Source organism: Dermacentor variabilis, chromosome 9, assembly GCF_050947875.1.
Source record: "Dermacentor variabilis isolate Ectoservices chromosome 9, ASM5094787v1, whole genome shotgun sequence".
Taxonomy (NCBI): Eukaryota; Metazoa; Arthropoda; class Arachnida; order Ixodida; family Ixodidae; genus Dermacentor; species Dermacentor variabilis.
In genome coordinates, this window is record NC_134576.1 from 76551226 (window position 1) to 76577247 (window position 26022).

Below are 26022 nucleotides of genomic sequence, written 5' to 3' on the forward strand. Positions count from 1 at the left end.
TTTGCTCGTGCTCCTCTGTTGTATTCACGTTTTCGGGGCAAAATAAGCGACACCCTGTGCATGTGTGGGGTGGCCAAAGCTTCAAGTCACGTTGAAGAATTGCTGTGCGGTGCGGTTCTCAAATACATGCAAAAAACTTGCTGGCGATACGGTTCTGACCACGAGACCTCATGAGCGGGAGCAACGAGAGGAAATTTCTTGTTTTCACGCTTTATTTTTGTCATCTCGGTGTTTTTTGCAGTCGATATTTCCGCGGGTAAGTGGCGAAGTTGATCACAGCCTACCCACGTCTTGTTCAATTTGTCCGCAGCGCAGCATACGGGTTAGAGGCATTTCGCTTAGGTTCCGAATGCCGTTTCTTTGCCGGGGCGCACGACTGCATGCACCGTGTCGTGTGTTAAAGCTACTTGAAGCTTAAAGGGCTTATTTTGTTTGGTCTTATGCGGCCCGTTTATTCGTCGCACCAGCTGTGTCATGCAGTTCTTGTTTCCGGATCTGTTTTATGCCCGACTTCGCACAAGTTCAACGGTTACTAGTTGCTTCATGCAGAGATGATGATATTTTCTTAAGTGCGAGGTTTTGACCTCGCCTCGTCTGTAAAGGGCTAAAATCACGCCTTATTTTGTCGCTATGTCCTCAAACAAACGCATTTTTAGCAGCTTTATTCTTTTCGCACGACGACATCTTAAATATTTTGGTTTCTTGGGAAACGTGTTGAGAAATGAGGTAGTTCAGCGCGAGGATTGTTGTTAGCTGCTGCAAATGGTAGTGCTGTCCGATTTTCGCTAAAAAGTTCGCGTCACGTTTGGGAAGTCTTAAAGCCTTGATGCTGCCTGAGCAGACTAACCACGGAGAGTGCTTTGTTTGTCTCACAGCGTAGTACTGACTTTGTACTCAATTCTTTCTTATAATCTGTTGTCGCGCGCCTTTAAATATATCGTGTGGCATCTCTCTGCCGTTGCATTCGAAAAAAAAAATAATGCGCAAAGGTTGGTAGGACATTAAGTTTATATATTTAAAGGTAGGTAACTAAGGGAGTTTCAAATTGCGAAAACTGCAGCGGGAACGGCAGTTCGTCGACGCACGCAACGAAATTCCATGGGCGTTAGAGCGCTGACTCGCACTTTTATTCACCCATGCGTTTGATGACTTCGTTGAATAGCATACTTACTAATCAATCTGAAAACAATAGAAGGCGCAGGGTTAGAAGAACACAGGACGAGCGCTCGTGCTGTGTCGCCAGTGTCGTAAAGAGTCAGTGTCTTAAAGACGACGCAACATATTCATCGATGATGACACTGCGTCAGCTGATGGATCCGACTGGAAAAGAAGTCCTATAGTCGCGTTCTTCCGTATAACACACGCAAGTTGCGCACGGTTCTTCTTAAGCTTTTCTGTGACACTATCCCAAATAGCGAACATTTTTTTTCGTGACAGGAAGCAATGAGACTACCTATCAGAAGAAGCAACGAACATTATTTCAAGCTTTCCAATACGTGGCTAAAGCTTAATGGTGATTTAAGTATCGCCAAGCGTTTCTCACATCTTCGTATTTTACGTAGCATTTTTTTCTTTGCTACTCGAGCATCTCATTTTCAAGATTTTCAGTCCGCTAACGGTTATTGCCCAGCTGAACAAGCGGGGCAATAACCGCTTGTTTCGGAAATTAGAAAAAAAAAGGTGGGGGATGGGGGCTAGCTGATTTCTGAACCCGTCCAAGTGACCGCACAAGCTGAGGCCTCTGAGCGCTGCACGAAGAAGGGAAGTGGTAACCAAGACGCATGCAAGCAACACGTGGTTGGAGTTGCTCAGAGTCTGCGCATCTACCGTGGTCGTAGCGTTTTTCGCTTGTTTTGAAGGCCCCGAGCCGCTGCCGGCGTTACCTAACTCGGTCCGTTGAACTTACTAGCGAGTAATAGCTCGGCGGGTTCACGAGCCAGCGGGCGAGCGGAGACGCCACTGCGCATGTGCCGTACGCTGGGGCGGCCAACGTGCCGGAGCGGGCCAGGGTGTTTACGGAGCGGGCCGCTCGCTCGCTGGTACCCTCTCCCCGTCGGAGCGTGCGCAGCGGACCCGAGGTCGATCCAGATAGGTGGCGAAGCTTCGGGCGAAAAGCGGTTCAGAACGAATTGTCACCGACATCAGCAAGGGGAGTTTATGGGAGCAGCGATAGAAACGCGAGTATACTTGGAGGGAACAAACATTGGGAAAGAAGAAAGCGTTGTTAAAAGCGAGGCACTTTTTCATTCAACGAAAATGAAATTCCTCGTCAATTTTATTTATGCATGACGAGTAAAGAAAAGACAAATCTATTTTCTTTTATCATTATCAAGAAACACCTTCTTTCATCGCTCATCGTTAGAGGGGGCCGCTATCACTTGCAAAGCAATGTAGCTCTTGAAGCGTTCTGAAAGGCGCGCTCGCAAAGTTCACCAGTTGCAATACGCCCCCCTAACAAGTTGTGCTCTTTTGCTTGTCGACGCTTGTCTGAATTTGGTGACGCGGGTAGCTTTATCCTTTCTCAACTTGTTCAGTCAAAAGTGGTGAGTTACGACGGCCAGACAATTGCTTACTTTAGTTGTTTCCGTGCGACTCCGCAGGCCAACGGGCTTGGCGTCTGACGATAGAGCCAGCACTCTGCACCTAAAGCTTTCGTCTGCTCCCAAAGAAAGTATGTTCTGTTCAAGGGTGCGATTTCGACACCCGCACGGCTGGCCTTTTCGTGCATCGCTTTCCGCGCTGAAAGCTCGAAAAGCCCATCAAGTCGAATGGCGGGGCATTTAAATATACAGCTCTAATGGCAGACCACCAAAACAAATTTCGCGCCTTTAGGAACGAAATGACCAATCGGAAGATTGCATAAACTTATTTTACTGCTGGACTTTAGTTTCTGGAGGCTACCCTGGGACGCAATTCACGAAGCTTTTCTTTTGTAAGTGCTCTTTAGCCATTGGCCGATGTCCTTCATTAATAATACGTCAAACGTCACAGTCAACTAGCATCTGCTCCTGTGAACAGTTCTAGTGTACGAACTTTCTTTGCGAATACGGGGCCTGACGTCCAAGCTACTCGCGGTGGGAAAAAAAGGATATTTTGGACAAATGGGTGTAGATGAAAATGCCTTGTCTGTTTAATATGCTGCCGCCTATTTGTAATGACTTTACCAAAAGCTTCGGGGTGTCTCTCTGCTCTTCCTCGTGTAGCTTCGAATTGACCACAAGAGATATTGACCACTTTTCAGAAGTTTTTATTCGGTAGTTCTCGCTCCATTTTTTTCCAAATCGCCCCTTACAATATGGCGATGCAGAATTCAACGTCGATCGACAAATGTAACATTCTACAGCACACTTCGCATAAAAACAGCGCTGTACAGGTCTGCATACCGGAGGCAGATGCTTGATGATAGGTATTTATTACGCTCACAAATAAACTAACCCCATTGTACAAGTCTATGCGTGCTCACCAGCGGCATAAACCACATACCATATACCTCCGCCAGTGTCTTTAAATGCATTCGCCAATTACAATACTGTATCCAGTGTTTACGTCTGCGAAAAAAATCCTAAGGCTGCCAGCATGCATAGAAATGCATATAATACATACATAGGAGTGTCATAGACTATTCACAGGTACACTTGATTGCACTTCATGTACAGGCGTTGTATGTAGTTACTGGCCCTGAATGAGTGATTCTTGCTAGATTTCATCGGATATAACCAACCACGCATCTATATCTAACTTGCGTACATGAAATCTTTTATGCCGCAGGCCATACTTTCGAATTCTTTTGCTTTCGAGCCTTCTGATTAGCTTTTCAGTTAGGCAAGCCTTTTCCTTTTAGTTGTTTCTTTATCGATAGATCAGGAAACATTTATCAGCTGAGCGAGAACAAGTTTGTCTTATGAACACGCACTAGCTTCCGGAAGTTGATACAACTCAGCGGCACGGCGCTATCAGTGCACTATCGAGCCGACGTTTTTCGTGGCGCTCCGAGCCCTCACCTGGCGCCACGGCGAATTCTAGCAACGAACAAAAGAGTTCAAAGGGACCATGCATTCTGCTGTTTTACTCTTTCTGGGTACCACGCGACAAGAGCAGCGTTTTCTGCTCGTCTTTCACAACTGCGTGTCCTGCCTCGACTGGCAAGAGTGTTGCTTTGTTCGCGGTCTTTTTCCTTGCCCTCTGCTGGTATGTACATGGTTTCTTCTAAAGTGAAACAGAAGACTGAACACCAGACGAAAATCACGGGGACAGACACCCGACCGGGTGAGTGCTTGCGTTGTGCTTGAAGAAAGCGCGCTTCTATTAACCTTGGGTGACCGAATAGTCCAGCGAAAAAAGAAAAAAAAACATCACACAACACGGCTGGATCACTTGGCCGATCTTGGCTACCCCGCTTAAGGTCGACTACAACAGCTGACATATCTTGGCGCGCATCGTTCTCACATAAAGTTCGCGCTGCGCGACCATTTGCATAAACTGCCACTTGGTTCAAGCACAACACTGTAAGAGACAGTTTCAACAGTTTGATAATAGGCATGTGTGACGTCAGTACGGGAAGCTCCAACGCCCTTCGAGGGCTACACGTTAGGCTGCGAGTGTGCCATGCTGCGGTCCGCATTCGCCGACTAGCGATCACTGAAAGAGTGACAACCGACGGTCTATAGGCGAGAGTCCTGTATAACGACAACCTTCGCGACGCCCAAAACCGGATGTCAAGATCTCCAGAACGCTGATCGCACACAGCCCTCCAGCGTAGCTCCGTGGTCACGTGATCGTCACTCGGCACGAACGAGCGCACTGTCCTTTTATCAGGCGTTTCCACACTCTGCACCGTGACGTCTTGCGAAGCCCAGACAGACTACGGAGCCGTAGTCGCTGGACTGCGCACAAGTCTTTGTTCAGGTGCACGGCGCCATTCGCACGGCACACACTCGGTACCCGCCGATGCCAAGTAACCGGAATGGTTCCTTCGTTGTAGAAGTAAGTCCCTGTAACGTATTCTTTCTTTTAGCTCGCTTCAGGCCGGCCCACGCAACGTGTAGTCCGAGGAACTTCCCCACCGTCTCGGGAGGATCGCCCGCCACTGGATCAACCTGCGTCGAGTGCGAGACGGAAACGTAACGGTGAGCGCATTCAATGCTGTTGTATAATGGCGCTATCTAAGATGCACAGCGATCACTCCCTCTGCATTGTCTGAATGAGAACTTTTTTTTGTCCAAGAACTCTATAGTTCAGAGTGCAAACGCGGGATAACGGTGCTTGCAAGGCCAATTTTGAGTAGATAACAAGGCGAATATGTGCATAGATCACCGCGACCGCCGAGATGTTCTACAGGTGGGACATTGTAAAAGGCTACTTGTTATATCTGCCAAGTTATTACCGGCAGCGACTATATGGTCGCTTTGAATGAGGCCAAAAATGCGGCGTTCGGGACGTCACGTCGAGTCTCGTCTGAAGGTCGCGATTTCGCACGGTTTCGTTGGTAAAATATGCAGCCGCTTCGTTCATTGTTTCCTGTGAACCATCTGCGTTGCATGCCAGCCGCAATATGTTTCGGAATAATTGAGTATTTCACATCCGTGACTAATTCATGCTATCACGTAATTTGCAGAACATTAAAAACATACATTTTGATAGATTTGATTAGGAGATGATGTAGTGGCAAGGTTGAAAGCATGCGCTTACAGCTACCCCGTTTCACCACTCGATGAGCGTAAAGCTATGAAGAATTGCTCTAAAGAAATGCAAATTAACGTGAAACGAAAATGACAAAGAAACATGCTGGATGACGTAATGTCACACTCGAGCACGAGATATAAAAAGAAAGCAAAATTTATACACACGGGGCACTGTCACTACCTCGAGGCTAGGTTGCGCGGAACGACGACAACAACGAATTCCGCAAAGCACACAGCGCCCTCCTTGCAATGTCTGGAGAAGACCATGGTCCAAATGCCGACACTTTTGAGCATGTGCATCAATAGATGTAGGTGGTATTCTGGCTGCAGTAACAGTCAGCATGGGGGATATTTTTGCTAAGTTAAGTCATTATTTCGAGACTTGGTGTTCTGAAAACAGCACGCAGGTATAAATTAGGGGCTACATAAGGCTAATCATTGTCATACAGTGAGCGTCTGAGGGCAGATGATGTTAACATAATAAACCGAAACCTTGTTCCAAGCAAGGACGGCAACACTAAACCAAACCTACTTAACATTTCAGTGCTGAATGAACCACTCCTCTGGCGACGTAACGAATTGGGCTACCTTGTCATCCACTACTCGCAGACTCTGGCACACAAGCGGACGAGCGAGAAAGATGTAACAGACATGTGTCTGTGCCACGTGTCCGTTACGAGCCTCATTCCACTTGTGCGCTGTAGTCTTCATGAATGTTCTGGCATTCGATGCCGACACTGCAAAATCTCTCTCGGGCATAAAGCTTTGTGCCATAGCTTATGCTGTGCAAGCCCATTGACGACAAACAAACCAACAAGGCAGGTGCAGCATAGCGAAAATCGCGTGTGGCCAAGGCTAAGCTGAGACTGGCCGAGAAAATCGACACGCTATGGGCGACGTTTACATAGCCGCGACGTGAGCGGGTCGAGTCGGAAATCGAGCTGACGTGAGCTTAACGGGACCATGTTTGCGTGAACTCGTCTTTGATGAGTCTAGACAACTGCGGCACGCAGCGTCTAACCGAGACAGCGGCGCGTTAGAACTTGGTCTCTGGTTCCTGCCGTCGTCTGCGACAGCTAAACTTCATGAGTCTTATTGTTGTGATCACTTTGCGCTGCATAGCCCTTGTCTTTGCCTTGTCATAAATCGCGACCTCTCAGTCGTTCTGTGCAAGTCTCGGCGCTGGCTGGCCCCGACCCGTCCTCGTTTACATGCACGCTGCATACGGGATGGACTAGGTCAACTTACTTCATGCAGAAGGACTGACCCAGCCCAACTCGACAGGCCGATTCCAGCCCTACAAGCCGACTCGACCCGGTTCTGTCAATGTTATGTAAACGCCCAGATGGTCATATAGACACAGAGGACGAGCCAGCACACCGCGCTGCAGCCTTTTCAGCTTCCTGCAACTGTCTTCGACGCCAGTCGCTCAGTCTATGACGAAAATGCGATAACGCTCTGAACAACCACAGACCGACGGATGCGCACCCGTTTCATGGCATACTTGAGCTTGATGTCTTGCTCGAACCGCCGCAGCGTTGGAATGCATATTTCGTGGGCGTTCACCACCGTACACGGAATGCCCAGTCGTAGTAATTTTGCAGAACGTTGGAACTCTTGCTTAGCATATGCTTCCTCAGCTCGCTAGGCTATATGCAGAATTAGGAAGGAACAGCGCCAACTGAGACGATCACGAGAGGGAGAACGACACAGGACATCACAGGACACATCGCCTTAGTTGGCGCTGTTCCTTCCTAATTCAAGTATGCACCATCTAGCCCGAATGAATGTTGTGCTGAACTAGGCTATATGTAGTCTGGCGCTGCTGTCACTACGGAAAGCTCGAGCGTGCGATGCCTCTATACTCGTGGGGCTGACCGTCACGTGACGTATGCTATACGTACCCTTGATCAAGTTCGGAGGTGATCTCCTCGAGTGTCTTGTGCTTGGTCTCCGGAACGCACAGGAATATGAACAACAGCGACAGCACGCACACGCCGGCGTACATTAGCAGCGTGTCGCCGATGCCCAGGGCGTCTGTGACAAAATAAAGGAGAGAGCGGTTTGACGTTCTCGTTTCGTAGCTGGCCGGTGGCTCAGTTCTTGCCAATGGGATGCAAGAAAACAAGAAGGCTCGTGTATAATGCATAAGATGCACGTTAAAGAATATAAGGGGGCGAAATTCCATTTGGCGCCCTCTGCTACGGCGTCCCCTATAAGCTATAACCCACTTCGTAGCTTTGAGACGCCAGTATACTTTCGTTGCTGCATGCAGATGTAAAGGTGGCGAGGCCTAGTCAAGCAACTGTAGCCTTTATCCGAGTACCTGAAGGCATATTTATTGGAAATACTATTATACTGTGCCTCTTTTGACAATGAAAGGCAGACATTGTGTGCCCTTGCAAGCCGACTGGACGACAGAGCGCTCCCGAAAAAAAAGGAGGAATACTATGGGGCCACACTGCGAAATAATTCAATCCATTAAAAGTGAATAAGGATGCAAAGTCGTCCATCACTCACACTCGGGTTTAAATTATTTTTACAGCGCATATATCGCTTCGACCGCTAACTGCGCTGAAGGCCACGAGAGCGCTGCCACACTTCTTTAAAGTCGACTGAACTCTGCGACCGCCTCTGATTGCGCGGTGAACGCTATTATGTGCGCGCGCGGCCATCGCTTGTTCTTCGTTCTTTCTTTCTTTCCTATTTTTTTCTTGTTCTGTCCACTTCCCCTTACCCAGGGCAGGAAATCAAACCACGTGCAGCGTGGTTATAACCTCCTTGCCCTTTCCTTTTTTTTCTGTGTCTCTCTAGTAAACCTCTCCCGAATAAGTGAATGAAGAAAGCTCTGATTCTCGCATTTGCGAGCTGAGCGCTGACTAGCACAGTCGATTTATATAGACCTTGTGCACACACACAAATGCCCGACAATGTGTGCACGCGTGCGTTAACTCCTCTTACCCAGCACGGTGAGGAAGGAGGCCGACACACACACGTTGGCCGCCCAGTTTGCAGAGGTGGCCACTGATATGGCTCGGCCCCTCACAGCCGCTGGGAAGATCTCGCTGAGGATCAGCCAGGTCGCTGCGCGGAACGAGACGCAGGATTGGAGAATTTTTGGACGCTGGGCTATGGTTAATTCAGCGAGTCTTGTGCAGGCATAAAAAAACGCGCGGAAAAACGTAGATTCCACAGTGGTTTGTGGTGTGTTCGCTCCTGCTGTCGTTTTTTTCAACAAGGCTTTTCTGTCAACATGGACTTCTGTCAGCTGGTTCAACGTGTCAAAAAAAAAATGCTCTGACAGTGCCACAGCTCTGCAGCGCTTTGTGGTGTGTGGTACTTTATCCAGATTGCCTTTCTCGATTGCTTGTCGTGGCAGGAAGGAATGTAGAGGTTCAAAGCAGCAGGCAACACCTCATCGATTCCAGTGACCTCCCAGTGCCCGAACACTTTCGGCGACTGCTGTTACGGTGCGTGTGTGTTTGTGTGCGCGTGTGTGTGTGTGCGTGTGTGCGTGTGTGTGCGCGTGTGTGTGTGTGAGGGCGTTTCACTCGTTACCCAAACAAACGTACCGAGAAGACCTCTTACAGGCGAGAAGCTGCTCTGGCAAGAAAGACTCACTTGTCCCGAAGCCGACTCCGTAGGCAAACACGTAGGTCATGAGGGCCACCAGCGTGAGCGCCCTCTGGACAGCCGAGCCCTGAGGTACGCCCGCACACTGGTACTCTTCCGCCGCCGCGGCGACAGAGGAGCGGCTGTCGCCACGCTTCTCTTTCGCTTCGGGGCGAGGTTCCTCGACGCTAGGGGCTCCGTGCGACGACGTAGACACTTCCGTTTCCATGACGTCTTGGAGCTGCACCGCCGCCGCCGAAGGTGAGGCCCCTTCTCGCATGTAGGAAAGCTTTCCTCCTCGACCGTCGTCCGACGGGTAGAAGTTTCCCAGCGAGTACGAAGCGATCGTCGGTGCCGTCTTCGATCCCGTCGAGTTCGCGAGCAATTCGATGGACAACCCTTCGTTGGCCCTGTCGTCACCGACGGCTTGGCGCTGAATTCCTTCGTCTCTTCGCGGTGGTTCTGAACCGTCGGAACTCGCCTTCGCGGTGCCTCCGGCGCGATCGAAACTCCACGACGGCGACGGTTCTGCTACCCCGCGAGTACTGCCTGGCACACGTTCCGGACTGTAACTGACGTCCATGAGTCCATCGCCGCTGGAGGACTGGTCAGGCATCGGAAGACTCGAAGGCCCTGACACTGCCACTTGCGCGCTCGACGAGGGTTCTAGATCGGCCGATATCAAGGGAAAATCACCACGTTGTGCACCTCTGTCCCTTCTGTACCGCCGGTTCAGAGAGGGCATGTCGGAATTCCGGAACGCCATCGGCGGGGCCTGAGTCGTGGCCGCGGAGTCGTACTCAGCCGGAGTCACGTGGGAGTAATGAGTCACGGAAGCGTTGATGAGGCTAGGTCCGTCGCGGCAGCGCAGCGGTATGGCGTGGCCCCCGTCCTCGTAGGAGTACTTGGCGAGAATCCCCAGAGCGAAGATGCTGACCGCCATGAGAAGAGTGCCGGAGAAGAGGCAGACCCGACGGCCCAGGCGGTCCAGGACCAGCAGAGCGAAGATGGCTGAGGCAACCTGCGCGGTTAATGGAAGCCGGGGCAATGTGATTGCGCTGCAACAGCTTGCCTTGTGCAGTTAGACCTAAATTTAACGAAATCCGATTATTGAAACTTTTGATTTAACAAAGTCCTCTCGATTCCCCAACACATATTCACAGTGCCTAGGACGCTGAAAATTTCGGAGGAACGAAATGAGCTCAATGTCTCGCTCAATTTGAGAAACTTCTTTTATGGGGAAAGGGGATTGGGGTTACATGAAGAAGGTATGGGTATGCTAATTTTAATTTCAATCCTTTCAGCTGGGAGGTGTAATTAATGTATTCGCAGTCTGCGATAAGTGCCGCATACGTTCCCAACAAATGCGTCTCGTTTTTGCTCTTGAATAAATACCTTATTCATATAAGTGTTTCAAGTATTTTGGATATAACGCTGTTTAAAATTTACCGAAGTAACCTTCGTGCCTCTCCGAATTCGTTAAATCGATGTTAAACGGTGTATATAGTCTAAGATTTTAATAACAGTCAACTTATGGCGACTTCGTGCTCTCAGTTTCTTGTCCGTATTTTCTCACAAATGCATTTTTGTCGTTTCGGTGTGCGTCACCTTGTGCGGCGAATCCTTGGCGGCCATTTTCGCTTATTTCTCTTTTCTGTATGTTCGTTGCTTTTGTTTCATTCTCTATTTTTATCTGGGGCTTCGTCGAGTATGCGGTGTACATTACTTCAGCAACGAAGAAAAAGATGCGCTTCGCGAGACCAGGGCTCGTGTGGAACCGCCAGGGTTGTGTTGGCGTCATTCGTCATACTCCATGCAATTGTTAAATTACATCATCTTACGCGTTCGAGCCATCGCGAAGCGAGCTTTCGTTTGATATGGCAGTCCTCGAGTCGATTTCTTCTTTGAATTCTCAAGTGTCTTTGTGCCGGTAATTGGCTAATAGGTAAAACGTCTTGATAGTTTTATCACTTTGTCGTCAGTCGAGTTTTGCGCAAGCGCTAACATTAGATGAGAGACTGGCTCGACTTTTGTTGAGTATAGTCAGTGAGGACGGGGTTCGCTAACGCGAGTGGAGTTTTCATTCCACCTACCTTGACCACTCCTAGTCCCACAGAAGCCAGGGTGGCAGCGACGTTGGAGCAGAATCCCAGGTGCTGGAGTAGAGTTGGGGCGTAGTAGGTGACGTTTGTTTGGCCAGAGCACTGCGAGAAACGTACATCAACGGGCTTTAAAGAAGAGTTATAAGCCCCATAATAAATGCACACATTACAAAATGAGAGCATTCTGAGCCGTCGTAACGTACGAATTTCTCTCCCTCTGTATAAACTATATCGTTTCTCACGACCGGCCATTTCTGGTGATAACGTATACGCGAAGAACCGCTGACTATACGACTGACCAATGGTTAGTACAGCAGATGTCTTCGTTTCGGTGGTTAGCTTACGCGATCAATGGCTACTAACACGGAACAACGCATTGGCGAGTTAGTCCGTTAAAAGAAGGCAAGGGAGAGGGGAGGGGGGAGAGCGCTGCGGGATTTACAGTGATACGAGCGCTAAGAATGGACGTGTTTGGGGCGTGCGAGTGGAGTCGGTCTGAGATAGGACGCCATATGACGGCTGCTCTGTCTTCGGAACTGGCGGGGGGATGTGAACGGGAGGCGTTATGAGGGACGACTGTGACACGGAAGGAGATATATAGGAGACGGGAGTTGAGAGAAGATTGGAGTTGGACGAAAACTCGGCTGCACAGGTAGCAGATTAGAAAAAAAAAAAGAAGAAAGAAAGGAAAGCGCGAAGACTTCTTGTAACACAACCTGTCAAAAGTTAACTGACATTTCGGAAATGAGCGTTCGCGAGGTGAACCAGGAGGAATGATACGCACCTGCTGCAGGACGACGAGGCCAACACCGACGAACATCCTTCCTCTCAGTTCAGGTGCGAAGAGGTCGCGGTAACTGTAATTCTGAACAGAGAAATATAACCCTTCACCGTGAGTCAGAACTTCAGAGCGTAGTTGCTGAGAACAGACAAACAAACAAACAAACAAACAAACAAACAAACAAACAAACAAACAAACAAACAAACAAACAAAAACAAACAAACCATAAATGTTTACGTTGCACATACCTCAGTCAAACAAACAACAGTTTAATGGCGTTTTTTGGTGGTCAGTAATGCGTGACCTTTGTTTCTCATGTCACATTTCGTTGGATCCATGTAGGAGGACAGTTAGGAGTTTGTACCGGTGCATGCCGCAGTAAAAAAACATGACGGCGTACTTATCGTAGTCCCGCAATGCAGCCAACGTGCCCGAAGCGGCCACTTGACCAGTGCCTCGGTGATGATTGATGAATAATCACGAACAGACAGGAAACGTACTCCTGTTATAGTACTTCCTAGTAGCGTGAGAACTAGCTTGTACAAGTGCATTGTCAGAAGCACAGGTATTACTTACTAAGATTTGATAAATCTGTCAAGATTTTTTCGAATATTCTGATTTCTCTCTGTGCGACCGATTGGCGAAGTAGTATAAGTTGCAGTTATGGGCCGAACTCACGGAAATTATATCCCCCGGCGTATCATCTGCCACCAGCGCTCAATAATATTTTATACTATCGTCCCTATTCTGTCCAGGTTTAACTCATTCGGCTATCACCTGCCTTATACGCGTATTACATCTCGCACGTCACACTGGAGCTACATAAAGCTGTAATAAATCAAGCAAAAGGCTAAGTGACTGTTGGATACGCGCGCCTGATGTATCCTACGTTATATCCTCACAATCGTGTCATACTTACTAAACTTAACGACACTGACCGTAACGTTATTCCCGAGCTCATTAATATGCCACAACTCATTGACCCTCGGAATTTGCAGACTCGCGCCGCGTGGTCGTATCGTGTTCGCTAGGAACGACGTTGCTTCAGCCAACAAACGACATGTTGGTAATTTTCATTCCGGGCATCGTCTCGTACAGGGAACTTCGTTCAATTCCAATGCAAGTCTCGCGTACCCTAAGGTTTCTTTTATCCATTATTCGGTGTCAGTGCTGGTTGGCTCGTTTTGTGACTGTTTCCGCGACTGATAACGAAGCACTAACACCATGTTCTGCGGGAACGTTTTTACAAGTTACATGCGAATGACAATTATACCGTTTCCGAATGATGAAAACAAATAAGGAGTTCCGGCTCCACTGATGCCAGTTATCATCAGGGAATTCGATTGCACTAAGCCAAACCCTTACGTTTGGCGCCACCTCTGGAAATGGAAGTGACAGTAAGCTAACCAAGATATTAGAAAACAAATGCCTTTTTTTTTCTTGTCTGTGTGGCGTCAAAATTACTCCTTGGCACATTCAGTTATCTAATTATGCACAACGTTCCTGCCGAAGTCCACTTACCTAGTTATTTAATCTGGAGCAAAGCCACGCTTCTCTCAATTTCTCTTTTCGCTGTGAGTGACTTCGCAAGCTTACGTCATTGCAAAAAGAAGGCTTCAGAAAACAAACGCTCGGTTTCTTTCTCCGAAACAAATGTGTACACTTTGGTGATAATCGTGCGAACATGTGTAACAAAACGCAGCAAGCACCAACCTGTTCTTCCAGCAACGCCTTCTGCATGCGACCCAACTCCTGTGGAGCCGCGTTTTCTCCGTGTATAACGGCAAGCACCTTTCGGGCCTGTGTCAACGAGTCAATGCAGAAGCGAGAAAAAAATTAACCCAGTGAGTAGATGCAAATTTTCATATAAGCATTTGGGTGTATTGCCAGCTGCCCAACGTATTGCGGGAGAAGAAAATGACTCTCTCTGTCAGGAGTCTCCAAGCCGGGGATCATGTCAATCAGTTAGTTTTGACTCCTTTAAAAATTTAGGTTCTGCAGAGCAACTCGCGTCAAGTTTTTTTTTCCCCTTCTTTCTACCTCTGTTGATTTAGGGCACTTGCCAGATATTCCGCCGAGTCTGAAAGAGACAAACTTCGTGAAATGAGTAGAGCAGGGAAAAAGAAGTTAATTTTTAGGGCAATGCATTATCCTGCACTATAATATGTACAGTCGCGAGCAAGAGTTTCGAGACCATGGCATCAGTAGAAAAAAAAATTGAAATATATTCAAGCACAGCTCCGCGGCCTAGAACTGGTTTACTGCATTGTATTGGTCAAACACGCGCACGTAGGCACGCGCTCTTGATTTCAGCCGAAATGCCCAGTCTGCGAGATATATATATATATATATATATATATATATATATATATATATATATATATATATATATATATATATATATATATATATATATATATATATATCGCAGTCGCTTTGGTCCCCAAACTTTTGCTCGCGGCTGCACATAACAATCTGACCGACGTGACACAGATTCTGAAACTCTGTTCGCGATGTACTTTCTAGCTGCTGGCAACAGGATCCCGGGGGGTACGTCAATAAAGCAAGTGATGCGCAGGAACGGAATAGGGCTGCAGTGCTGCTCTAATGCGCAAGTTGTCCTACTGTATCGACAGTGTTGTTGGCACATACGGCGCAGATACGCTCGCGCGCACGCACACATCCGAACACAGCTGTGCAAGCAATGCGATGGCTGCGGTTGTATAGTGATCGACTGCTTGCTGGATTGAATGGCTTCCAAGTACATATAAAATAACCATATAGCAGGTGTAGCCATTTGTGTGTGCTAAATCTCTTTGGAAATGAGCAATGTGAATACTCTTGCCCTCGCTGATTAACGTATGCTATAGACAATCGTGTAAGCACACGGAGGTACTGCTCAGTCAGAAGGGCAAAGGGACATGACGGGTAACAGGAGCACGCCATATAATAAGAGAAAGGTCGCGGATGCCTTGGCCGTAAATATGCGACGTGCGTCTCCGCAGGAGATGGGCCTCAGAGGACGCATGCGTTTCTTTTTACTGCTATTTATCTATCGCGCGCTTGTTTTCTTCTGTTCTCATAAATATGTATTACGTCACACGCCGGTTATATTGTGTGTCTCGATGATAACTTTTACAGTTGCGACTGCGCCATCGTCCCTCATTTCCCCGTGTCCTCTGTGTCTTTTGTCCCTTCGCGGTCGTAACCACGCACGTTTCCCAGACGAGCACTTGAGCTTCCCATACATAGCGTGTTATCGCCGGTAACGATAAGCCGGAACCTGTCCCCATGCCGGGCCTTCGCCTGCGCTTGCTAAGCTGAAAAAACCGTCACTTGTCGCCTAAACCTGCTTTTGGTCGACTGCATGCGCTAGCGACGCTATAGTCCAGGTTGTGGGGAAACATGGCGTCGTTCCGCAGATTCCCTGCCTGCGCTTATAAATTCGAAGCAGCGCGCTCTGCTTCATCAAGTCGCTCGGAACATAGAGTTCCATACGAGAATCGCCAGAGGGAACTCTGGAGCTGGTGTCTACGGGAGCTGCAAGCAAACCGGTCGGGCCACCATGGGAATGACGGTTAATGCATGGAGCTGCCTAAACTTCGTCTTTCTGGCTTCTACGTTGATCGTGTCCAGCGGAATATTGCGTTGTGTGTGCCATTAGTCGCAGCGATTATGTACGTCCACCGAGTCTTATTGTGTTCTGCGTTAAAAAAAAATATGGTCGTCGAAATTACGGCTAATAAAGGGCAGATAGAGCGAAGTAAACAAAGCCGCGTGAAACGTCTGAAGCCACAAGCACGAAGATGAGACAAATCCACGTACTATACTCCCTGGGTGCCTGATCGATCGCAGTAATTTTAGCAGGAAACTGCGACTCGGAAACCTTTCTCGTTGTATGCTTTTGGCTCGGCATCGAAGCGTCGATTTCGGAAGCTACGCGAACTGTGTGGAGTAGTATCGCTAGCCGCCACGGTAGCTATGTGGCTGGGGTCTTGTGCTGCTGAGCACAAGGTCACTGGTTCGATCGTGGCCGCGGCGACCGCATTCTGATGGGGACGAAGTGCGGCTTGTGTACAATGTGCATTGGGCGAAAGAACACGAGGTGGTCAAAATTATTCCGGAGTCCCCCTTTGCGGCGTGCGTCATAATGAGATCGCGATCTTCGAACGTTACAAAACCAGAATTTAATGTTAGAGGAGAGTTACTTGCAAGCTGCCGCAACTTGCAAGCTGCCTCGCGTAAAGCTATGTACTTGAACTTAAAAAGAAAGCACACGAGGAAGCAAAAGTAACCTCTCTATAAAAGTGATCGCTTGACTGTACGCATGTAGGAAAAGTTAGATTGCAATAGAATGTACAATACAATGCGCTCTGCGGAGTCACGTCCTGGCACAGAGCGCGGCAGTGGAGGCACATGGCTCAGTTCTCAGCACCCTTTCTACGACTGAGCAGCAATGGGCGATTTGTAAAACATGGCGCATAGGGCACGTATTCGGCTCTCCAATGGCTTCCGGTGAATGAAATGAGCAAGACCATGGCCTCCGAGATATGATTCTGCTACCCAGAGAAAGCCATCAATAGGACGTGGATATGGACACCATCTGTATATGACAGCGGGTTTAGCGATGTGTGTTGTTGAGCGAGTTGGCACATATTTGAAATATATAAGCGAGCACGAGATTGATGGGTACTAAGAAGGACACAGGGCAGGTTTACACTTATTACGCTATTTTCTTACAAGAAATGATTACTCAACAGTGGGCCACCTGTCCTGCCTCCTGCCTCGTTCCTGTTATGTATTTCCAGATCACCGTTTACAGGACAAATCTCCTAAAGAAGCGCTGACAAGATGAGGCCACCAAACTATCAAAGCGTGCAGTGATATCCAAAGCCCAAGTTCACGGAAGCGATTCAACGATGCCTTTTGCACTTGCGACACTGTTAAGGCTTAGGCCTTTCGATAAACTTTTCCTTCACTTCTTTTCTCATGTCTACAGGCAGTATGTGTCTTACTCAACGCAAACCCTTTCGATGCATAAATCAAACGACGCTTCTGTCAAAAATCTCATTTGGCTATATGTCCGTGACGCCTGTTAAAGCATATGTAGTGGGCCAACACGAAAGGTAACACTTAATCCGTAGCACAGGGGACAGCTGTGGGCTTGCCCTACATGTGTGCTTCTATATTCGCGTCTGGGGCCGAATTCACGTGCGTTCCCGTTCATGAGAGTTGCTTGTTCATGGGCCGGCCGCCTGCGCAAATGCGAAGTCCGACAACACGACTGTCCAGAATATCTTCTTACGAATTGTTACGACGCAAGAAATTCAATCAGGCCAGTGAAGTCAGTACCTCGGTCACAGCTGTTTGCTGTGTACATCTCGTGCCGAGAATTCTGCTCTGGGACACGAGAAGTTACCGGCGTTAAACGCAAGCACGGTGCCCCTTTTTCATCTAGCGGTGCGCCACGCTCGCCGCGGTTGCCCTGCAGCGGCTATGGCGCTCAGCTGTCGAGCACGAGGTCGCGGATTCGAATCCAGGCCGCGGTGGCAGCATTTCGGCGGGGGACGAAATGCCCGAGCGCTCGTGCGCCGTGCATTGAACGCACGTTAAGGCACCCCAGGTGCTCAATATTGATCTGGAGTCTCCCACTAAGGCGGGGCTCGTAATCAGGTCGCGGGTGTGGCCCGTGAAAATTCCGGCACATTATAATCAGATCGCGGTTTTTGGCACCTAAAACCCCAGGATTTAGGTTTCTTGGCACGCCGCGTATAGTTGATGTGCTCAAATGCTAGCGTATGCTAACGGCGAGTGTACTGGACACATGGGAGAATAAGAGCCAAAATATTTCTGCGTGTGTGAGAGAAAGAGGGAGGAGGTGATGTCATCAGGCCTTCGTGTAATGTCAACAGGCTCTCATGCAATGTCCCATTTCTGGGACCTTTGAGGTTTTATGAATATATGTGCGAAGAAATGCGTTCATGGAGCTTTATGAGACGCGCTTCGCATCCACGACGACTTCCTCTTGAACTTTTTGCAACTCGTGCAACAGTCGCTCCTAAATGCATGGCAGCAAGGAGTGCACTACGGCAGTTCTACCTTCCCAGATGTTTTAACCATGGACAAGTTACGCCACGCGCTGCCACATTTCCGCTTCCACGTGACACGCGCACAGAGAAAGTTGGCCTTACCCTCACCGTATACTGGAAAGTAGCGCCCTCTAACTGATTCCTCGTTTTGGCGTCATTGGGCAGGTGTTCCAATAAATACGGGAGGCTATGGGCGTCTTGCGCTGGAGCTTGAGGTATAGTAGCGGCGCCTGGCGGCGGCGCGCGAAACGTTATCTGGGTAGTACCGGCTTGGGTAGTATTGAGCCCTGGCTGTGGCGAAGCACGTTTCTAGCCCGAGTTTTGCGTCGATTCGCTCTTTTTTCTGCCCTGTTGCAAGTGCGAAAAGGCTCGTCACTTCTCACAGACCACGCTGACCACGCTGCGAGTTAGCCGCTGCCTATAGTTAACGAAAACGGACTCTCCGTGAGACGTAATGCTGGAAGCAGAAGGAATCGGAGACGCTGATCCGGAGAGACTTAGCCAGCCTCGAAAAAGCGTCACCGTAGTTACTTCTGCTTTGTGGGCTGCCATGAACAAAAAGGCCTGAATCCCAACATCAGATTCTACCGTTTTCCTTCAAAGCCTCGCGAAGCGGAGCGTCGGGCACGTTGGATAAGCGAAACTTCGCGCCATGCTGACTGCTTCGCCTGTCTTGAAGCTTGCTTGATTATCTGCGTTCCAAAATTCGGTATTTTACACCTACAGTCCCGACAGCAGACCGACATAGCAGCAGGCATGACTTGTGAATCACGATTGGAGACCCGGCCACAGCGACAATTAACAGTTCGACTGGTGCGAACTGGTGAAGTGACCAGGTGTGTGCAAATGACCACAAATGGTCGGGCTGATTCCGCGACAATTTATAACTACACCACTACGAGCAGCACAAGTTCGAGAGTTAAATGCGCTCATCCTTGACCTCAAGCCAGCATGTTGAGGCAGCGCAGCAAGGTAGTATTGATTACAGCACATCGATGTTCGAGCGCTGTCATTAAATTAAGTTACGTCAAGCGAGCAGCGCACGAGCTCGCGCTGCAGCGCGATTCGCCCGTACGTTACTGCGATCTCATATGCATTGCGTCAGTCATTTATCCGTTGCTAAAGGGACAGACGGCCGCTACTTGTCTAGCGGCATGCAGTCAACAAAGATTGCAGGAGGCCCGCCGTTTCGCGGCATGTCGAAACACCGCTACCGTCGCGGCGCGTACGATCGTGCGCTCGAGCAGTTCCGTACACATGATGTCTGCTTTTCGCTGCTGTGAATTCATTTATAACAAGCATTTCCTCGCGTTTGTGCGCCTGAACCTAGCAGCGCGCAAACCTTACCTGAAGTTAAACTTCGTACGCGACTCGCTTCACTTGCGATTGACACCGCGCTAAAACTTCGCCGCTTATTTATTGAACGGCGTACACGTATTCGGCGTTGCATGATTTATTGCCTTTACGCAACGTACCACCCCTGAAAAATATTCGGCGCCCGATATTCGCTGCAAGCCGCGGTACAACAAAACCGAAAGTGGCGGGTCCATATTGTAAACGTGCTTTCCGAAGCAGACGACCGAGCTTGGTACTACCCAGTTCAGGAGAGAGGGCGCTTTTTAGCACCATTTTCGCAGCGCCCCCTGAGCAATGCAACAGCCCCATGGCACAGTACGAGTTGAAACTAACACACACGCTAACACACGAGCTCAAAAATGAGGGCGTAGTTATCCTGGTAAAGAGCATATTTTTCCAGCGCGAGACAAGATGTGCGCAAGGAACAACCAGGATAGAACGCTTTGTCTTAATTTAGCTCTTTACCGAGATCTGCAGCAACCACTGAGCACGCTAACTTTAGTTTCTCGTAGCGTCTGGCGCTAAATTTTGTCCTTCGACACATTAAGTTTCCTACGTGTCTCCTTGATCGCTTTCTTTGTTTCGTTTTGTCCTTTCCTTGTTCCTTTTGTTCTGAAGTCCGAAATGTTGGACTAGTTGTTACGGGTTTGTTTCTGGCGTAATGACACTGTAGAATAAGCAAGGTACGAAAATATAGAGATGGCAGACAAGCAAAGCAAGCACAGTTTCCCCCTTTCCGTCTCGTGCTTCATTTTTTTGGCGCCATTACACAAGAATTGTTCATTCCGTGTTTTGTGCCGTGCTGCAAAAAAACTTGACAATTAGAAAAGTGTACCAACCAGCGCAAACGAGCACGCTGTGAATAGTCACAGTATTTCTTTTTTTTTTTTCAAACGTAACAACATACCTCATCGTGCTGTCCCTTGAGCACCAGGAAGTGCGGGCTCTGCGGCAGGAACAGCGTCCCCAGCAGTTCCAGCAGGGCCGGCAACGCAGCGACCGCGAACATCAGCTGCCTTCGAGAAAATACAGGGCACGTCGCTACAGCACACGGCTACCGGGTTTTCTTGCACGTAACGGGGGGCGCTGTTGCAGCGTACCCCAGGCGCAAATGGTCACGTGCTCGAATCAAAAAGACGTTCGTTCTGTCTGCTCCCACGTGGCCGGTTGTGTGTGCGCGCGCCAGTTTACAGCTGTTCAGCCAAAACAGGAAGCACGGGCGATTCATTTAGTCTAAAACTAAACTGCCTCTTCTCTGTCTCTCATGCCTATATGCGGCTTCGAGCGAGCTTGTAAATCTTGATAGTAACCTCCTCGAAGCTCGTTTATCACTGAAAGTCTATTCGTGCGGGAAGTTGGCCTCGTTTTGATTCTCAATCTTTTTTTTATCTTACGGTGGTTTTCCGAACGGTGCGAACAAAAATAATAGTTTAAAGAAAAAAATTTACGCGACGTCTGATTGAACCATACGGATACTGGAGAGTGTACAGATTCATTTGGGCTCTGAAAATTAATTATGCGAAGGACTATTTTATCAAACCTCAAGCGTGCTTTAGACAGGAAATGTGTTGTAGGTGGAACAAAGCACAACTGAACCACTAATAACATAAAAATAAGGTGCCATGCACTTTCCCAACAAATCCACGCATTGCTTATCACTAACATGCTGGCTGTACGACTGCGCCAACCAGATTTTTGTTAGGCAACTATATATAGTAGCTCTGCTCCGATGGATAGATGAACGTCTAGACGGTTGGTGCCTTGGAGTTGGTGTCACCAAATCCGTCACACCAGCGCATACCACAGTTACTGTACAGCACATGTACAGAAGCACTAATGCTTACAAGATAGCCATCTGTCCAGAGAGGACAGATGCAATAGCGCTTCGGAATTTTGGACGACGTATATTGGAACATTACTGTTCTTGGTACTGTTTCGGGTACAGCTGTAATTGCGACGAGGTGAACATCTTAGTTCACGTGCTTGCGTAAAAACGTGTCCCTGGTGATATTATGACCACAAATGTTTTTTTTTTCTTTTCTCTCTCTCCTTCTTTCTTTATTTGCGTAGCCAAAAGTTGTGCAGCACGAATATTTCCAAGACTTTGCTGTCAAAAACGTGGTCACGAGATGTCGCTGGCAATGCCGCTGACATTACTTACGCCTTTCCGTATTTCGTTCAATAGCGTACAGTGCCGCGTACAGCCCGCGCGGCATAGTAACACCGTTAATTGCGAGGGTCGATAGTGTACGAACCAGCCATTCTCGTAGGAGATGAAGGCGTAGTTGATCATGTAAGCGAACAAGAAGCCGGCGGTGATGCCCACCTCACTCAGGGACATCAGCAGGCCGCGATGGACCTGCGATAATTGGAAACAACGGCATCTTTATTCACCGCACGTACAAAAATGGGGTCACTAACAACATTCAAATAGTCCCAGGGGCCAATAAGCGATGCTTAAGCGTGTCGCGGTTGAGAGAGAAAAAGACGTTCACGCCACTGGGTTCCACACCTCGATAACTAGGGGCAGTTCGGGTGCTGCAAGTGGCATAGTTTCTATATATGGTCCCCAAGAGCAGCATATGCAGAAACGCTATCACGCGGTACACTGGATGCAAAAAATAGGGGAATAAAGCGGATGGAGTTCATTTCAAAGATGGCAAGCAAAAACATCAGGAAAGAACATTTGTACGATAACGCGGACGGTTCAAAACATAGGCGCGCGTTGACCAGAACTGCCCTTGCGCCAATAAAACCAATTAATCAAAACAAAACGTTACCTCGATATTTTTTGAGGCACTAGCATAATTGTCTGATGACAAAATCCTACAGCAACAATATCTGCAACAGGATAAGCAATGTGACTGCTGGACAAAAACATCCGGTCACGACGTCGTAATATATTGCCAAGGTATTCACTCAGCCAGAACTATGGGGAACGTCCATATTCCGGAAGCTTATGGGGTCCAAGCTTATGGGAAGCGTTAAATGGTCAGTGGTCGAGATTAAGCGAGCGACGTTTACAGTGTCGAAGAAAAAAAAAACAAGTTGCGAGCAGAAGCAGCTGGGGTCGTTAGATGCATAGGCGATTTTGCCATATAGAGATAGGCAAAATGCTACACTTGGATAGGAAGCTCCTCTTTTCTTTCTCGCTTTATTTATGACGAGCTTTTTTAATCATCTGTGCGTGACAACTTCAGTGCACGCAGACTGGTCTACACACGTAAAACAGTTGGTATTTGTCGCCCATGTGTGTATGCGCGTGTATCGTGTTTCTAAGTTGTAATAGTGTTGGGCTGCTCAGCACGAGGTCGCGGGATAGAATCCCGGCCACGGCGGCCGCATTTCGATGGTGGCGAAATGCGAAAACACCCGTGTGTTTAGATTTAGGTGCACGTTAAAGAACCCCAGGTGGTCGAAATTTCCGGAGTCCTCCAATACGGCGTGCCTCATAATCAGAAAGTGGTTTTGGCACGTAAAACCTCATTTTTTTAAAAGTTGTAATAAACTGATATTTACCTGCTGAATCCGAATCAACCAATGGATAGGGATCCAGATGCACTAGGAGCAGTTTCATATTTAATAAGTTAGAGAAGTAAGAATAATCAAAATTTGGAATACGAATCGGATAGTTCTTGCTGTTCGATGAGAATTCAATCCAACAATTCGCTATTCGAAATTGTCAAGTATTAGCTTCTGTTAAAATATAGAGGTGGCGTTTTGAGTGAGAAGATCCATGCAGATCAGGACTGCTGTTGTGCATGATTCTGCTGCAGGAGAGCCGATAACAGCGATCAGGTAACAAAAAGGCTTCTCGACCGAAGTCGACGTGAAAGAAGACAAGGAATGTGGTATGGTATGTGGTATGGTATGTGGTATGTGGTGTGGTACAAGGTATGTGTATTTATATGTACTGAAATTGGAGAAGCGGCAGGGGGGGGGGGGGAGGGGAGGGGGGGTCATTAGAGGTGATGCAATGATGGATAATTTTATATTTTGCATTTGCATTATTTTATTTGCTATATTGTCAGACCTTACATTTCTTTTCGGACCCTTTATTTATGTTGTTTGTGTGCAGCTTTTTTATTCGTCTTCTTTAAATTTCTTTTTCGCACGTGCTCGTCGACGTTGCCTTCTTTCATGTCGACTTTGATTGACACAACCTTCTTTCCTTTCCTTTTCTTTTTGACCAAGTTACCACGTGGGCTCGTCCCGGAGATAGTGCAGTCTATGGTGCAATGTTGTCAATTTTCGACAATATTCACGTTAAGTGCGCCCGCACCGTTAATTTGACCTCCTCCGCCACTGATTCTCACTTTTTGTCTTGTTGGGACTTATATTTTAGCATCTTTTGTGACTCGCTACGATGCTGTGTGAACGCGAGAGGAGGAGGAATAAATTTAATTTGTGGACACCGGATTTGAGACCTAGGCCTCTCTACCTAGATCACGGCCTCGAGCCCTTGGGCCCTGGCGGCATCTTCGGCTTGCTGGATTGCCTTGAGTTGGTCTTCCTGTGCACAGCTGAGCAACGCGGTCTCCCACTGCTCTCTGGTCTTGTTTGTTTTATTCTGTGTGGGTGTCCGGGGACAAGCCCAAACCATATGTTGTAGGTCCGCCCTTTCTTGACAGAATCTACATCTATCCGTGTAAGGGTCCGGGTAGTAGCGGTGGTAGGCCACCAGGTTCGGATATGTATCTGTTTGTAAGAGGCACCACGCCGTCGCTTGCCTTCTGCTCAGCGAGGTGTGTGCCAAGGGGAAATGGGCCCTTCCCAATTTATAGTGTTTGATGATCTCGTTAAAGCTGGTCATCCGGTCTCTCTCCGTTCCCAGTATTCGTTGTGCGTCAGCTGCTCGGCCGGTCAGTTCTCGAGCCAGGTTGTGAGAGGCTCGTTTTTTAAAATTTTTATTTTATATTTTTTTGACCAAGAGGCAGATCCCACGCACGCGAAACACATGTGAAATTTCCAAAGAAGACCTTGTTTTCGAAAGGGCTCGTTTCTTATTTACAAGTTCCTCAATTGACCGGGACATCGGCTTTTGAACGGCATTTCGCGCATGCATAAAATGGCGCGTATAAGCCTCGTTATATGTATAAGCCTCTTTTTTTTCTTTTTTTCCAAGCGAACTCCACACCGACTTTATATTTCGCTTTGTTTTGAAACGGGGAATATATTCCACGTTCGAAAATATTTCTCTCGAATATTCGTATTCGATTCGGAAATTTCGCCGTTGAAGCACTCCCGATAAATAAATTAATGGAAAAGAAAAAGAATGCGATAAGTAGAAATGCGATGACGCGATGATGACGAGTAAAAGGGTTTCCCTTTCGATTGCCGCCAGTATAAGCGGCACACTTACGGCTGGCGATATCTCGGCGATGTAGGTGCACTGTGCCGTGGTCGACAGCGAGTAGGCGAAGCCCGTGACAAACCGGGCCGTCACGAACATGGCGATACTCGTGCTCAGGCTCTGCAGCGCCGACCCGCCCAAGAAGAGGGCGGTGGCCAGCAGGAGCGCCCTCTTGCGCCCCAGGTTGTCGACCAGGACACCTTGAATTGAATGGGAAAGAGAGAAAGAGAGAGAGAGATGACAAAATGAGAGGTTAGCCAGTGTAAGTACCGGTTGGCTACGCTGAGTTGGGGAAAGGGGTAAAGGGAGTTAAGGGTCCATTCCGTCAAATGCATTTTCCACTGCCAACGAACAGTGTAATCCTCGGAAGGACGATTTCGACCTTGTCACCAATTTGCTTTTTAGATGTTGCCAGTGATGGACACAGCTTAATGATCAACGAAAGATCCTTTTCTCCAAATTCTCGCGTCGGGTAAGCACTGCAAATTGACGCTCTCCATATTTTTTACCTTTTTTCTTTCGTGCTCTCAACCATATCCAGTTCGCTTTCGCCTATCGAAGTGAACACCCAAGTCATTATTATTCAATTAATGGCTTATAAGAGTCCTCTAGAGGGCTGCTAATTTACTAAGGATGCCGGTGATAACGTAACGGAGCCCGACGTGGTGATTGTCCTGGTAATTATCAGAACGTGGTAATTGTTCGACGTGGCATGTTTTCTTTTCTAACTCGTTTAGCTCATGAGGTACCACACTTCATCTGCGTGATAAGCAATTATGCGTGAACTCGTGATGCCGGGAAAGGGCGATGCAACAGCGCAAGTACCAGTGAAGCAGTGCGTGGGGTGGCACTGGAGGCCACGCCAACGATTTCTTCGATGTCATCTTTCGCTGCAGCGAAACCTGTTAGGCGTTAGCCTCTCTGGTCGTCGCGAGGTCCACCTGTGCGGGTCACTGGAACGCCAGAACTCCTCGCCAGAATATTACAAGGAAAAATTTTCGCAGTGCCCCGCGAGGTTTAGAACTCCGGTCTCCGGCAACGAAGTCAG

At 48.3% G+C, this 26022-nt stretch overlaps 1 protein-coding gene across 3 annotated transcripts in view; it reads right to left on the reverse strand.

Moving 5' to 3' along the window:
- Positions 1-3231: 3231 nt before the first annotated feature.
- Positions 3232-26022, reverse strand: part of LOC142557001 (solute carrier family 2, facilitated glucose transporter member 10-like) — a 98954-nt gene continuing 76163 nt past the window's right edge. For all 3 annotated transcript variants that reach the window (XM_075668514.1, XM_075668515.1, XM_075668513.1), the window contains exons 4-13: positions 24984-25174; positions 21877-21980; positions 20529-20637; positions 13890-13976; positions 12180-12260; positions 11387-11497; positions 9303-10314; positions 8643-8765; positions 7586-7718; positions 3232-5096 (exon numbers count right to left, since the gene is read on the reverse strand). In XM_075668514.1, the coding sequence (XP_075524629.1) occupies positions 5021-5096; positions 7586-7718; positions 8643-8765; positions 9303-10314; positions 11387-11497; positions 12180-12260; positions 13890-13976; positions 20529-20637; positions 21877-21980; positions 24984-25174 (2027 nt within the window). In that variant the 3' untranslated portion in view covers positions 3232-5020. The remainder of the gene's footprint in view (positions 5097-7585; positions 7719-8642; positions 8766-9302; positions 10315-11386; positions 11498-12179; positions 12261-13889; positions 13977-20528; positions 20638-21876; positions 21981-24983; positions 25175-26022) is intronic.